General features: G+C 32.5%; 1 protein-coding gene across 2 annotated transcripts in view; it reads left to right on the top strand.

Annotated features, from left to right (window-relative positions):
• The window catches only part of LOC148611111 (uncharacterized), a 36,280-nt gene that overhangs the window by 13,119 nt on the left and 5,572 nt on the right, over positions 1 to 17,589 (top strand). Inside the window, exons 2-7 of one of the 2 annotated variants that reach the window (XM_088591261.1) lie at positions 9,659 to 9,787; positions 11,200 to 11,342; positions 11,700 to 11,813; positions 12,626 to 12,739; positions 14,921 to 15,073; positions 15,698 to 15,906. In XM_088591261.1, the coding sequence (XP_088447387.1) occupies positions 9,675 to 9,787; positions 11,200 to 11,342; positions 11,700 to 11,813; positions 12,626 to 12,739; positions 14,921 to 15,073; positions 15,698 to 15,906 (846 nt within the window). In that variant the 5' untranslated portion in view covers positions 9,659 to 9,674. Of the gene's footprint in view, positions 1 to 9,509; positions 9,788 to 11,199; positions 11,343 to 11,699; positions 11,814 to 12,625; positions 12,740 to 14,920; positions 15,074 to 15,697; positions 15,907 to 17,589 lie in introns of those variants that run through there. The other variant, XM_088591260.1, reaches the window with a different exon arrangement.

Here is a 17,589-nt window from a genome sequence, read left to right on the forward strand (position 1 = left end):
AATAGAACGATTTCTAAATATGTTTAGTTTGTTCGTACATGATATCCTAGGAAGGCTAAGACGCTAAAACATTTGAGTCACAAAAATCTTGGCTTTTTGACCCAGTGGGGTACAAATATAGGCTTATACTGAAAAAGAATCCAAGAATATTCTTTGGCGACAAATTGATTCGGTAATGGGAGGTATAAAGGTACCCAAAAATCACCATGAAGTTGATGAGCGACATTAGTGATAAGTTTATGTAAGAATAAATGTAGCTTCTGCCAAAAACAACTGCACAAAAAAAAAGATTAGACCGTCGACCCAAACGGAGAATATACAGCTGTAATGATCCAGTCCACAATTAGCGCCTCTACAAACATGTAGGTGTTTCTACACGTACGTGTATGGTACGATGTAAACCTAGACGAACTCAAAACAAATCTTAGCAAAATAAACGATGTCTTCGGTCATGCAACCGATCATGCAGTTATCATGTTAATGATCGGTATACCATCTACGGCAATTATATAATGCTTTAAATAGCAGTGATTCATAATTAACTTATATGGTTATACGCCGCACTAGATAACTAGGTACATGTAAACAGTATCTCATTATGTTTTGACCGATAATGAACGTGACGCCGGAATGAGAGTATGTGAATCAGTGGATCCAGTATTTACAATTTATAAGATTAATATGAGACTTGCTCTATACTAAATGTCAGTCTCTTGTGTACTGTTCCACAATACATGCTCTTTAGTGTAAGATGAAATATCTTCAATGTAAAGTATACATTATGTCCAAAATTATTAGACCTTTACGAGGTGGGGGGAGGGGGGGAGACACAAATTGTCGTGTCAAGAAAATCTACCACCTATCGCACAACAACAAAAACATGTAACAAGATATGACCCGCGAATATTATGCGACATGCAAACTCAATGATTTCAAATTACCCATCAAGTGGGACCTGAGTTTTTTTTGTGAAAAAAAAGTCTGTATCATTCTATAAGTCAAAATGGGAGTCCAGTAAACCGGAGGTTAATACTGGACACCAAGGTCGCTTTTAACGTATGTCCAATGTATACATGTATATTGCTGCATACAAAACTAGAAATTAATCTGTCCAGTGGGAGGCAAGATGCTTGTGATGAAATTTCATACTGATGAACGGACCAACCGACAAGGTGATTCCAGTATAGTACCTACTCGTTTGGATGAGTTAGAACAGAACTTTAGAATACAAGCTTAATATGATTAGTTGAGGCATACATTATGCAATGTACCTCTAAGCAGGACAGATGTACGGACTTAACGGTAATAGAAATTAGTAATTTGTTTACATATATATGGTACTTGAACCTGACTGATATAATTTCAGGGATACATTTTATACCTTATTTCTTCTACATTTTAAATGTACTGTTAGTGTAAATATTGGAAGTCTTTGATTGTATCCCTGTTTCAAGGTGAACAATCAAAATACATGTATCTATTTACAAATCCTAATACCTGTATAATAGTCTACATTTGTTGGTCTACAGATTTTTAAAGGTTGCTGTAACAAGTGTCTAAAAATATGAACAAATATCATTATGCCTCTTTTTTTGAAATGTTGCTTTTTAATTTTTCTTCTAAATACCGCTCAAGAGCCCTGAGTGCGCCCAGGACTTAAAAGATTATCCGATATTTTTTTTCAGGTATAAAGCAAATTTTGGGTGGATAGTATCTGGAAAATTTGAACATTGATATTTAGATAGTTGAAAATTTACATTACATGTATCTTACATGTAATAGGCGCGTCTCAACAAATCACTCATACGTTACTGTATATTCAATTTGTTTTAATCCGCTAATTGAGTTACAGGCAGTTTATATACTACAGAATATTTCGGTAATGATGTATATATGAGAAAGGTTACATGTAATGTTATGTAAAATAATAAATTTTTAAATTTTGGCCCGTTCACTTTATATTATAGATGATTTCGGTCATGAGGTATGTATGAAATAGTTACATATAAAATAATAAATTTTAAAATATTAATATTTATTGCTATAATAAATCGTCATATAATTTTTCACAAATTTAAATAAAATAAATGTATGCAAAACGAATACATTTGGTGTAAAGAGAGTCGGGTTAGTACTTATCGTGACGTGTAGACATTAACAAAATAATATGACCAGAAACCATACCACAAACGGGGGACTGAGATTTCGAGAAAAAAAAGTCTTACATGTTCAAGATGGATGTTAGAATGATGTTAAAATGTTCATTTCAAAGGCGACACTCATGAAAGTGAACTGTGATTTAAGTTGCTACTTAAACTTAGATCGAAAAAAAATTTTTTTTTTTTCAATTTATTCAAGTTTTAAGTATTAAAGTTTGTACAAATATACCCACTTATCTTTCTAGTTAAACACTCCCTCTTATTATATTTTAAAACGAGTAAGACTAATGATAGAGCTGTGTTTTACAGGACTCATTGTGTAGGAGACGATGTGTAACATAGAAGCTATATATTTCTAAAAAAATAGTTAAAAGGTACATGTAGTTCAAGGAATGTACATATCTTAGATTATAAAATCTGCTTCATTATTTGACTTGCACGGATTTCGATTTGAAACTGTAGAAAACAGAAACGATTAAGTAAAAGCTAGTAGTCTATATATTCTGGTAGTCGAACAGAAATATTTATTGTAAACTGACAACAAACCTTTGTATATATTACACAAACTAGCACAGTGCTACGATGTTGAATGCATTTTGGCAAGATTTTTTTCTAAAGATGCATATATTGTTATTCTTTTAAGATGTCCGAATTACGGTACATTTGAGGTCTTCAGAACCAGCGTATAGGTACACAGTGTGGTAAATTAGATACAAGTGTCATCCCACAGCGTTCGCTAGTATAATAAAGCAATATTGAATGAATGCTACTGTAATGAATTTTACCCATTTTAGAACAGCTTTCACGTGTGTTACAGTGTCAGTTCTATAATACGGAAAGGGAGGGGGGTTCAGGGATTTACAAGGAATTTCGATATTTTCTAGGGTAGTATTTGGCGAGCTGCCTCCGCTATGGTCTCCATGCATGCGCATGTATTTTGCGAGAAGAAGTTCCCGGAAATTTACTATTTAGGTACAGTGTACCGACATTTTAAGGCGATATGCCACACCAGCGTAGGTACATCTTTACATTGTTCTAAAATGTGGTTGTATTATGATATTGAAAGAGGGGCAGTTGAATGATTAATTGTAATATGAAAACCCATTATTGTTATTTAATAGTTTTTTTATATTTAAGTAAAATAAATTGGAAAATTATATTAGTAGTATACTCTATACGTTATAGTATTAATATTTTCCATTTTTTGTTGACAAAAACAGGGTCTCCACGATCGAAATAATGGTAATATAAGTGTCCTCTTATTCGTTTTTAGGTGTATAATAAGTGTTCAGAAGAAAATACCTTATGTCTTGTTATGTAAGCAACAAAACATAAAACACAACACGAATGAATGCAATATGAATTTATTCAGTCAATAAACAAGCATTTTCGTTCTAATGTGTGATTAAACGCAAAATGAGTTAAAACGGTCAAAAATGTCTGATTTAACGCAAAATACATTTAGTCAGACCAAAAGTGTCTGATTAAACACAAAGTAAGTTTAATCAGTCCAAAAATGTCTGATTAAACGCGAAAAAAAAATATTCAGTCAAAAACTGTCTAATTAAACACAAAACGAGATTAGTCAGGCCAAAAATGTCTGATTAAAAGCAAATTGAATTAAGTCAGCCCAAAAATTCTGATTAAAAGCAACATACGTACAATCAGTTAAGATATGACTAATTAAACGCAAAATAATTCAAGACAGTTGTAAAGTGACTTACCCAGTCAAATTTGAAACTTAGACAGTTAATACGAAAGACTACTAACTTTATCAGTCTAGATCAGTCCTTTTGACAGCCATTATCAGTTATATATGGATTGTATCAGTTACCACTAACTAAGGTGCGTTTTTTTGTACAGTAGTGTTAAAATTTTGTTAGAAGGGGTACCCACGTGTCCTATATTCTGATGTATTCAGCCCATAATACGAAACACCTGACCGCAAACCATAGTGGTGCTCCGTGTTTCGAAAATATCACGTTCTTTGTGGAGTCCGTGTTGCTCATTTATTTATTTACTATGTGAGAATTATGTTGGTTATTTATTTTTTCTCTGTTGTGTTTGTCTGTTTTCCATGTCTGGTCTTTGTCCATGGATTACATTTTTTTTATTTCCTCTAGAATCTTGGTTCCCTTGATTACTCTCTCTTACATCGAGGATTTCAACAGACAAAGAAATGTATACATGACCAAATTTTTACCTAACATTCATACAGAACCCCTCTGAAAATTCTACCATAACTGTGGAGAGATCAAAGGTTATAAAAATGTGTCAGCTTTACAGATGAATTATTTAAAAAAAACCCTGTAATTAAACTATAATGGAGAAGCATATGTCTCTTTAAACAAAAGTCAATAATTGGCTCAAAAGTGGTCATGTATGGATAATAAGAACCCATATACCTGTAGGTAAAAAGCATCAAAATAAATACAGTTCTTGAATGGTATAACTTTTCCATGTACACGATAAACAATGCCCTATAACCCATTGTCTCCATACCCTATAGAAATTTCCCCATTCTCCGTAGAAAAATTCCCCATGGAAACCTCACTGTCTTTTTCGGTGTCAATTGTTTCCTTTAAATGAATTGAATTTCATATTTTTGAATTTTTCAATATATAAAATTTTATTTCTAGTTCAATTTAAAATATATTTCTTATATAATAAACTTTAAAAACAAATTTTCCCATCCTCTCCATTTAAAATACCCATTTCCTATACACTATCCCCATTACCAAACTCCCTATTCCCGATTGCCCATCCCCGATTCCTCATTCCCGATTCCCCATTTTTGATATACCATAGAAGTTAACGCCATACAAATATTGTATTCGAATGTCGATATGCTTTACGTGTAAACGTTCTCTAATGAAGCGTTGTTAAAGGTCAGCCGTAATTAAAAAAAATACTCAAAAAAGGTTTTTTTTCCTATTTGCCTTTACTGTTGGTACACATAAACCAGTGATTGTACGAAAGAGTGCATTCATAGTAGTGTTTGTTTGTTTGTTTTGTCTTGTATGTGTTTATGTTATTTATGGATCAAAGAAAAAAAAAAGAAAAAAACAAACACATCTAAATATTCAAAGAGTAATCAAGGGAACCAAGGTTATAGCGGTAATAAAAAGAACGTGATCCAGGGACAAAGACCAGACATGGAAAACAGACAAACACAACAAAGAACATAAAGTAACTAAAATCATACATACAAAGTTACAAAAGCAAATGTGCATTATGAGATTTCATTATCGTATCACGCACTTAGTTTTACAACACCAAATCGATAATATAAATAGTATATTTATCTTAACAGTTGAAACGGTTGTTTAAAATGATTTGACATAATATTCAAGTGTAAATTAGTCAGCTCAAACATGTTACGAATTGAAAATTGATACAAAAATATTTTATGAATAGTTTTAACAACAAAGTTAACATATTGATGACAAATATCAGCTACCTTTTATAACCATATTATATATTCGTGTAACCAAACCTTTGACTCTAATTTGTCTTTTGTATTTTTAATTGAAACTACCGTGAGCGCTTTAGATACTAAGTTATTTTTTATTGAATGGGAGCATGGAACAGGTGCATCGGAAGAAAAGGCGTCCTCTATCATCCTAGAAGCACCCACCAAGTAGTTCATAAAATGTCACGGCCACATAGACAAAAGAGAAACGAGTCAGGAATTCTTTCTGCGAGTAATAACGACGTATAATGCTTTTGAGTCGGAACGTGTTCTTAACACGTGGAATAGTAAAGTATAAAGAGTTGAAGAGTAAATACATTGTATGGATGTCACTACGAGAGTTCCAAGTGTAGTAGTAGATATTACACTGGAGACCCTCTGTTACGTGTTATTTTGGTTATTTTATTTTTTTTTGTTTTGTTTTTGTTTTTGTTTTTGTTTTTGTTTTGTTTTTGTTTGTTTTATGTTTGTTTTGTGTTTGATTTGTTTGTTTTTTGTTGTTTTTTTTGTGTGTCTCTTTTCCCTGACTGGTCTTTATCAGTGTATTGCATTCGTTTGATTTCCGCTTGATCCCTTGTTTACTCTTAGACCCTTATCACAAATCGTCGCACAGTATTCCCCATTTCCTTTTTTCGTATTATACAGAGTGCACTTTTTATGGGTGTTTAACTAGTTAGTATTCGTCTATTGATGCAGTTTCGCGTCGTGTTTTACGCCCTGTCAGTGTTTTAAACGTATTTACTTAGTGCTTTATTCCAAACTTACGACCAAATACTAAATGTTCATTGCAATCAGGAGACCATAAGGTACTTTCCTGTAAGACAACATTTTCGTTTGCTTTGGCGATACTGTTTATCGTCAAGTTATTGGAATTTCCATGGGGACCAATTCTGTTCCTATTATTGCGGACTTCTGTCTGTACTGTTTCGAATCACAATTCATAGCTATAATGAATAAAGACCCTTCCAAACATAACTTAGTAGAAATATTTAGCAACACATTCGGATATTCTGCCGATATTTTGTCGCTTAACAACGACGACTCCAATATTCATACTAAAGATATATATTCTACAGAACTTCATTTGAATAAAGCAAATATTGATTAAAACAAATTTTAATTTTTTGTTAAATCTTATTATTTATATAAATAATGATACACTTAGTAAATACTAGAATTTACGATATAAGGGATGACTTTTTCATTTCCTATTGTTATCCATCCGTTTTTAGATGGCGACGTTCCCTTGTCACTATCATATGGGGTTTACATATCACAATTGGTTCGCGCATATCTATAACAATGTTTCGGATTTTAAAGAATCAACCGAGAAGTTACTACATCGAGGTTTTGGATATCACAAGATTGTAAATCACTCACTCTAAAAGTTGACTGAACCATTGTTTTATTAGTAGAGGAAATAGTTGTGATATTGTTGTCGAATTGCTAAAGATAGCATTTTTTGGTATTAACATTGATTCGCTTATAGATACTTACACATTATATCTAAAAATAGTTTTCGCCATGACACGGGTTGGTTCCTTATTGTATGACTTATGATGTACCGTGGTTCTTAACTCCGCATGGGAAATATTGGAGTCGATATTGAACACGATTAGGAAATAACTTTGTAGGTTTAACTTGGTCTAAAGCTGGCATGTCAGTAAACTGCTAATAGTCCTTTTTGTGTATTTGTGTAACATATAATCATTTTAGCAAGGCAATCGAACCTTTTTGAACTGATGTTTAGGTACTTTTAATTGGGTGACAGTTTTTCCCACAGCGGCTAGTTTTAAAAGAGGGAGAATTGTGATCACAAAAACTTTTGGATTTTTTTTTCTTTTGCGCCTGTCCCCAGTCAGGAATTTCTGGCCTCTGTAGGTCCTGTTTCGTTTTCACTTTCATTTTTCTTTATCTTGCTGGAGTATATAGAGGCAACTATTTCGTTGTATTTGAACATGATGTTGTTTAGGCTAGTTACAGCCTGTCCACTGGTTGGGAGGTTTCCTCGTCGTTCATTGAAGACCCATTAGTGGCCTTGAGATTACATTTTGTATCCCAAAAACAAAAAATCACATTTTGCCAAAATACAATATGTTTTCAGTTCTTAGTATCATTGTAATAATATATATTGTAACTGTCAAAATTGGGACAGGCACGTTACTGTGGCGGAATTAATGTTCAGTTAAAAGGTATTTAAATACTATATTCGGCGTCACATAAATAACATACTGTTAAAATTTGAATAAAGGTTTAACTTGGTCTAAAGCTGGCATGTCAGTAAACTGCTAATAGTCCTTTTTGTGTATTTGTGTAACATATAATCATTTTAGCAAGGCAATCGAACCTTTTTGAACTGATGTTTAGGTACTTTTAATTGGGTGACAGTTTTTCCCACAGCGGCTAGTTTTAAAAGAGGGAGAATTGTGATCACAAAAACTTTTGGATTTTTTTTTCTTTTGCGCCTGTCCCCAGTCAGGAATTTCTGGCCTCTGTAGGTCCTGTTTCGTTTTCACTTTCATTTTTCTTTATCTTGCTGGAGTATATAGAGGCAACTATTTCGTTGTATTTGAACATGATGTTGTTTAGGCTAGTTACAGCCTGTCCACTGGTTGGGAGGTTTCCTCGTCGTTCATTGAAGACCCATTAGTGGCCTTGAGATTACATTTTGTATCCCAAAAACAAAAAATCACATTTTGCCAAAATACAATATGTTTTCAGTTCTTAGTATCATTGTAATAATATATATTGTAACTGTCAAAATTGGGACAGGCACGTTACTGTGGCGGAATTAATGTTCAGTTAAAAGGTATTTAAATACTATATTCGGCGTCACATAAATAACATACTGTTAAAATTTGAATAAAAATATTTTCTACGACTTTATTGACACCTACCGTCGTTTTAATTGTTTTAAATGACTTGCTCATTCGTTTAGCCAAACGGCTTCTCCCTACACATTGAATCGTTAAATTCCGGTCAGATTTTAATTCTCGGTGCCAATATTTACATTGTAAAAAGTCGGCCATGTTTACAGTGATCGGGTTGCTAGGAGATGTTGTTTACGTTTAAATGGTTTGTCCAAACACCGAAGAACCCAGAATACAATTCGGCGTTATTTCGGATATCTCGGATTTATTTTACGCGAACAACGTACAATACCGAGAAGTTGATCAAGCAGACGATTGTCACCGGAGTTCGACGGGAACTTACGAACTTCGTTTGTAAACAAATCGTCCCGTAGAAACCAACATGGCGGATATTAGTATAGGATTTTCCCGTAAGGATTTGTTACGCATGATGTAAGCTAATAAGCGACTTGTTTAGGGAGAAGCCGTTTGGCTAAACGAATGAGCAAGTCATTTAAGACAATTTAAACGACGGTAGGTGTCAATAAAGTCGTAGAAAATATTTTTATTCAAATTTTAACAGTATGTTATTTATGTGACGCCGAGTATAGATCAACTCTCTCTATATATATTTTATAACTTATTATACTTACATATAGTGAACTTTTCTCAGTACAATTGAGTCAAACTAATACTTTCTGGATTGATCTAAATCTATCTTGTCCAATGTGGACATCAATTACATCAAGGATTGATATCAAAATGTAAGTTTTTCCTTTTTAAAAGATTTAACCATAGCTTTTGATAAGAAACCGGACATGATAATTTATGGTAAAAATATAAATAAATAAACAGAAATATTAATGCAGTTTAAGAGATAGGCACAATGAAGTCCTATAACAAATGCAAATGCCGGTATGCTGTAGAATAAGCCAATTCATTCTATGGAAACGTGGGACACTTATCATCCAAGTTTGTTTTTTGTTTTTGTTTTTTGTTTTTGTTTTGTTTTGTTGGGGACATGTCTGCTAAAAATAATCTACAGTTATTTTTTTTGTGCTTTCGTAAAATCTGTCTTTTTCAATTTTAATCTGAGAACGCTCTCCCCCTTTTTTTTAATTAAATCACCAAATGCCCAAAATCTGTTTTGTACTTCTTATTCAAGTTTTTTTTTTCAGTTTTCAGTCAAGTGCAATGGAGTTCGGGGAAGAAATAAGAAAGAATTTTTCCCTTACGAATGACGTAACTTTTATCAATCATGGATCATTCGGAGCGGTACCCCGTTGCGTGAAAGACGCACAAAAGCGGTAAGGTAACGGTCTAAGTGCAGACATGTTTGTTACAAGTTTCAAATTTGAATATCTTCTAAATGATATATGTATATTTACAAGACTATGTTTACAATTTAAGAATATAAACTCATGAGAGTTGTTTAAGAGGCACTCATTACATTTACGCTTATTTAATACAATTGCAGTTGAATTTAAGTTTATTTTTGTAATATATTATTTTTTATTTGTATTTTTTTGTTTACTTGGGTTAGAGCCAATACCGTGTTGAAATAAATCGTTTTACACACAACGGTACGCAATACATGTACATATTTTTGCTATATTTCATGAACCCTCACTTGACAAAGTGATCAATGGTCATTTACTTCGGTGAAAAAGAGATCAAGAGGAACTATGGTTTGTACGTTCTAGGGCTAACGACAAGACCAAGAAAAACAAAGCATTTAACAACCAAAACAACACACACATATAAGAACAAGTGAAAATTGGCAACCCGGACTCTTCAAGAAACTCGGAACAATGACCATGTGAACTGGTGGGATAAGCGCCCTTTTATTAATCTAGAAACATCAGCTGATGTGTTGAAAAATGTCATTTTCGGATGGACGAAAAGAAGGGACTTGCTCCTACTATCAAATTTATATGCCCTGCCTAGTATTTCGTGCTTATTTACTATACTCGACGTCACATACAGCACATTTTCGATTTGAAGCTCTATTTTTTAAACTGTCGGGACTTACCGTTAGAGTTGTCTCTCTTTTATCTAATCTTAAGATAGTTCGCATATATGCATGACGTGTTAGTTCTAACGAATCGTTTATTGGCTGAAATCGTGCGTAACAAATCCTTACGGGAAAATCCTATACTAATATCCGCCATGTTGGTTTCTACGGGACGATTTGTTTACAAACGAAGTTCGTAAGTTCCCGTCGAACTCCGGTGACAATCGTCTGCTTGATCAACTTCTCGGTGTTGTACGATGTTCGCGTAGAATAAATCCGAGATATCCGAATTAGCGCCGGAATGCATTCGGGGTTCTTCGGTGTTTGGACAAACCATTTAAACGTAAACAACATCTCCTAGCAACCCGATCACTGTAAACATGACCGACTTTTGATAATGTAAATATTGGGACCGAGAATTAAAATCTCACCGGAATTTAACGATTCAATGTGTAGGGAGAAGCCGTTTGGCTAAACGAATGAGCAAGTCATTTAAGACAATTTAAACGACGGTAGGTGTCAATAAAGTCGTAGAAAATATTGTTATTCAAATTTTAACAGTATGTTATTTATGTGACGCCGAGTATAGTCGGGATGTTGAAGCCTATGTGTTTCAACTGAAGTCATCAATTCTTACAAACAAAAGCTTTTAGTACAAAAACTGGAATCAGCGCCTTTGAAATAAAGTAAAAGAGAATTTTACAGGCTCCTTGATGAAATGGACAAGAATCCTGACCTGTGGTTCCGAAAAACAAATGCAGTTAAGATTAACGAAGCCAGACACTGTATCGCAGAATTCATTCATTCAGACCCTGATGATGTTGTATTTGTGCAGAATATAACAACAGGTTTGATGGGGGATTTCAACTAATCGTGAATGAATTAATACTTCTTTAATTGTAAAAAAAACTTTATAGAATTACTTCATTGTTGGTTACATGAACGAATGAATTGATGAATCAATTGAAAACTCTTTGACTTCATTATAAGATGAACGAGAAGCTCAAGTATATAAGATGAAAACTGAAAATCTTTAAATTAAAGTCACTGTTAATACATAATTCGAAAGCAGGAATGTATTTGACAGACTCCGTTGAAGAAATACTCATATTAGTTCATGGTTTTAGTATGAGACTCGCTGTTATATATAATAAGAGTTAGAGATAATAGATTTGTCAAAAGTCAGTAGAAACAATGATTTTTAGGTATGAACTCGGTGATTAAATCCCTACCATTAGAAGCGGATGATGTTATTGTATGTACTGACAATGCTTATAGCTCTGTGAAGAATACGTGCAACAAGCTGTCACGTGTTACAGGTACACTTATGAAAAATAAACAAAGACATATACAAAGCATGAGCAGGAACGCACACGTGTTTCCTGTTGTACTATTTTGACAATTGTAATATTTAATTAACAATTAGAAAAAAACAATTTACAAATAAGATTTACTTGCCTGTCCTGTTGTGACAATGTGAGATATCATCAAAAGAAAAATGTCGAGAAATCAAAACTAAACATTTTGAATATCGTCATTTTCATAGTTTTCCATTCCTCCTTCGTCTCCCCCGGACTTGACTTTTTATGAGCAACTCGGTGGGTGTTTCTAGAATAGCAGAGGACGCTTACCCTACCAGTGCATCTGGTCCATGCTCCCAGTTTTTAGTGGAGTCCGAGTTGCTCATTTGCTTTTGTTGCACTTTATGTATGATGTTAGTTACTGTATGTTCTTTGCTGTGTATGTCTGTTTTCCATGTCTGGTCTTTGTCCCTTGATTGCATTCTTTTGATTACCGCTATAACCTTGGTTCCCTTGATTACTCTTTCGCAGAAATTTAAACTGTGGATTTAAAATATTTAGCCATTCAGTGATTATTTTTATTGATATATTAGCTTAAAGGCAATGAATGTTAGTGTTTTAGTTTTTTAAACAAGTTCAACAATATTGTTTATATGAAATGTAATTTTCGGAACAAAAACAAGAGAGAGTATATAGAGAGACATACATTGACATTAGTTTATTTCTAATTTTTGACCAACTTTTCTTTTCTAAATTCAAACTATGTCGGTTGTGCCGTTCGGTATATTGTTAAATGTACGACAGACCTGTTCTATATATGTTTATTTAAGGTGTCAAGATCGTATACCTAACAGTAAGATTTCCAATCATCAGCGAGGATGATGTGGTTCAGATGTTCAGGCAATTCTTTACAAATACAAGAAATGTGAAGGCAGCTGTTTTAGGTAATCATATTTTTTATTCAAACTATACATTTGCTCTTGTTTCTTTGTATGTATGATTTTAGTGACTTTCTGTTCTTTGTTGTGTATGTCTGTTTTCCATGTCTGGTCTTTGTCCCTGGATTACATTCTTTTGATTACCGCTATGACATTGTTTCCATTGATTACTCTCTCATACACATGTGCACTTAAAATGACGAAAACTGGTGTTAAAGTGCAGTAACATTATTCAAGAAAACGGAACATTTTAAACGTTTTTTTTTACTTTTTTAAATAAATGAAATAAGGGAATGTCTGTTGCCAAAACATTTCCCTATTTGAAATGTAATAGTAGAGTTTGATTTTGTTATAATTAAAAAAAAAACTCTCTAGAAATCCACATTTCACAATATATTATTTATTTTGCAATGTTATTTTTTGGACAAAATTAACCCCCGTCTGACCTAGTTTGACAGTATGTCGTAGGAATTAGGCACATAAGGAGTCAAAGATTATTGTCTCCAAAAGCTTGCTTGAAAACAATATATTTTGTGTGAACATATATTATGTAAGCTTAGGAAGATACCGAAAAGGGAAACAAATCAAAGACTTTGCAAATGTTTCCATATTATAACTGGGTTTTATATATCGTGTTCATATTACTTAATAATTATATATAAATTTTTATTATCAATTTTAAAGTTATAAAGCGATAATTATAATGTAGAACTGACGCTCACAAGTATGATATTTATTTTTTTTTATTTTTTTTTTTTTATTTTTTTTTTATGTCGTTTTAAACTTTTTTAAAGTTTTCGTATCAAATGTTTAATTTTAACATTTTGCTCTTTTGATACTGTCCATAGTAATTCAAGATCGTAGTAACTTATATATATATATTTTTCAATTTTGATTTTGAAATGAAAATCAGGTTCATCATTATGCTATAACGAGAATGGTAATAGTGAATATGTCAAAGAGACAATAACCTCACCTTGATGACAAATGTCAGTTACAGGCCATCCACTGGTCTTCAATAAACGACGAGGAAACACATATATAATATCATTATAATTCATCATTATGATATAATGAGAATGGTAATGGTGAATATGACAAAGATACAACAACCCCACCGAGATGAAAAATGTCAGCTAAAGGCCATCCACTGGTTTTCAATAAACGACGAGGAAACACCTATACCATAAGGCAGGCTGCAGCTAGCACCAATACAGCATAATATACAAGTTTAGCAAAATAATTACCTCTATATACTCCAGCAAAATAAAAGAAAACTGAAAGTGAAAAACGAAACAAACCATAAGGATGCCAGAAATTCCTGAGTTGAAATATAAAACATACGCCGTGGTTTTAAAGTAATTGAGCATGATCACAATCTTCCTCCTTTTTAAATCTGGCCACTGTGAAAAAAAACACAGACATTAAAAATCAGTTGAAAATTTTTGAGTTCTTTTTTTTACAAAAAAAGAAAGAAAATTATGAAAAATTTGCTTTGCCCTGATGAGTTTTAATTGAACTTGTACGGATCAACGCATGAGAGGCCATAGAAGTCTCTTTTAAATTAAAGTGAGTAGGTAAAATTTAAAGTCTGGTGTTTTAAAAAGGTTGACGTCCTCAAACTTTAACATGAACTCTTAATCAACTCTTGTAATTACTAAAGTAATGAATTCAGGATCTACAATGGAGGACAAAAAGGTGATTCTGTATGGAATATTTGATAAAAAGTTTTAATTTCAAATTTTATCTAAAAAAACTGAAAGATGTCCAATAAGTCTGAATATACTTTTTTCTTCAACATGGCAAATCTTGCAAACCCCAGCATTATGGAACAACCCAATAGATAATGTATAAAAATTTAACCTTCAAAAGACCGATGAAATCAGGTTTTTTTTTTCAAATAATGAAAAATGTCTTGAATATGTTATGCAAATGTTAAGTATAATCTTAAGACACGGAAGTCAAATTTCAATTCATCATAACCAATGTGATGTGAATGTAAAGTCCGTTTTGATCGCCTTATAACCTTAATTAAATTATTTTATACATGCAAGATCTTTAGAAAGGATACGGACATATACATGATATTTATCTATCTTTTTTGTCACGTAACAACTCCTTCAAAAATTTGGCAACGTAGTCAAAATAATATTGAAGATGTCCCTCTTTAGACTGAGTATATTTCAGACCACATATCTTGCTGTTCTGCAATAAAATGGCCAATAGAAAAACTGATACCGGTATGCAGAGAATTCGGAGTTTTATCAATAATAGATGGGGCACATACACCGGGTCACGTACCTTTGAATATAAAAGAGTTGAATCCAGACATTTACATAGGTATGTTTTGACCAGTATTAGAGTAAAATATGACTTTTTATGGAAATTGCCCAGTTAGTATCGTGGTAGTTCGGAAGCTCTATACTTTGAATTTAGATATTGTAACGAAGAAAAAAATTGCAACTGACTCAAAAATGCAGTTATAAAAACGTTTTAAAATCATTCCTATTATTTATGCCGGATTATCTCTTTTTAAATCGCATAAATTGGAGTACATCAGCCAAAAGTGCGTAATTTGTGGCACATGTAAAAACAATGTATGTATAGATTTTATGGCAATCTTAAATTTGTATACCTCAAAACCTACAAAATTTACCATCAAAATGTTTGTAAAGTTTCTCTCTTAAGAAAAAATTACGAGTGTTCTAAGTACGTAATAGTGAGGGTTTGTCCCATGAATATGCTTTGTTGAATGCTCTTATGTGCGAACATGCACTTTATAACTGTTCATTTGAACGTACGTGTTTTAAAAGTACGTAAGAATGTATGTTGAACAGTTCTACCATGTATTTAAGTTTGTACTAAGTTTTACTGGGCTATTTTTTTCTAATACATCTTAAATAAACTCAAATAAACCACTCAAGACAACACAATACAATATTGACTATACTTTTCATTTTGAAGGAACCCTTCATAAATGGCTTTTTTGTCCACGTGCCTGTGCCATCCTATACGTGAACAAGAAGCATCAAGATTGGGTTGAACCTGCTATTATTGGTCTTGGATACAGAAAAACATTTTTGGATCACTTTTATGACCAAGGCTGTCGAGATCAAATACCATTTTGTGTAGTACCGGAAGCTGTCAAATTCTACAAAGATCTTGGAGGATATGTTTGTATTTAATAAATTTCTAATAAAATATTTTTACAGGCTAAGGGTTGGCACACGGCAGCTTGGTTCCAATACATAAAATGTCTCGCTTTCGACTTGTGTTTTTATTACAATTATTATTACCATACTACTACCATATGCATTTTTTAGAACTGCAAGCATTTCACTAGTAACAATTGCATACATAATTTATAGTTATTTAGATTTGTATGGATCTGAACAAAAAACTAAACATATACATGTTTGTCAATCATGTATTGTTTGTGTTGAATGTTCTATAATCTATTGTATTGTCATTGCATACGGTTCTTCCCAGGTCAAAACTTATTACGATGCACACATAAGAACTTCAATATATACATTATTTGAAAGCATTTTAAACTGGAAACATCTGGGACGTTTTTTATAATTTTCAAAACAAATAATGTATTTTTTTCTCAACATATACTGCCAAATGTGCCACATATGATAATCATATGGTGCTCGATTCATATGATAATCACATGGTAATTATATGACAATCATATGGTAATTATATGACAATCATATGATATTATACATATGATAGTCATATGATTATCATATGATTCTCAAATGGTAATTTTGGCTAAAAAACATGTGACAACATATGTTTGTGAAAAACATATGATTTTCATATGATAATATTGCGATAATCATATATATACCCGATTACCGAAACATGCGATAATCATATGTATACCGAAACATATGATATCATATGCTGCTCGATTTATATGATAATCATATGATGCAAACCATATGATTCTCATGTGTGGTACATTTGCCTGTGTAAAAATATTTTATATGCAAACAAACAGGTAACGGGAATACATATTTCATTCCAACATATGTGTTAAATGTTGCTTTGACATCTTGTGTAGGTAGTGCATATCCTTCGCACAGAAATATATAGAAAAATCTAAATATTTTCTCTTTATGTAAAATATGTATCAATCCTACACTGCTTGGCATGTATTTTGCCATGAAATATGTATTTGCCTATCCTGTGCATTTTCCAGATATCTCAAATCGTTTGTAGGAATGAACCCACAAAGCAATATTTTAATACATTTCTGGTACAAAAGATATTGGGAGTGATGTGTTTCAGAAAATTTCTGTCCATGATTCATTCAAGTAACAGTGGAGAAAATATTCCCAAAAGAACTGTTTTTATTCAACCGAAATACCACATGGTGGCATACATATACATATTAATAAAACAAGTTAATGTTACAAAATATTCTCTTGCTTTGTTCACAACTTTTTTCAACCCCTTAATGATTAAGTCATCCCGCATAGTACTATTCTAACTGATGGTAAGTAATTCAGACCTTGTTTGTTAGTCAACTGTGGGTGTAGTTTATTTATGGTGCTACTTTACTGAATCCGTCAATATTCTTAAAATTGTTTTCGACTAGCTTTAGAAGGAAACTCATGTTTTTCTTGTCATAACAAAACTTTTAAAACTCGGAACCATATCATGCACATAGTAAAACATATTTATCATTGTTGCCTAACTGGTTAGACTTCAAAGAGGAGTCTTCTGAATGTTTTTCGTTCCATCGCCTTTTGTTAATTTACTAAATAAATCGTTTATATGTAATAGTAATGTCTTTAGTAGTAAATTTCTTTTTTTTTCACAAGAGTTATTAAACAAATAGT

Source organism: Perna viridis, chromosome 7, assembly GCF_037379345.1.
Source record: "Perna viridis isolate PV_CMFRI_1.1 ecotype Kerala chromosome 7, ASM3737934v1, whole genome shotgun sequence".
Taxonomy (NCBI): domain Eukaryota; kingdom Metazoa; phylum Mollusca; class Bivalvia; order Mytilida; family Mytilidae; genus Perna; species Perna viridis.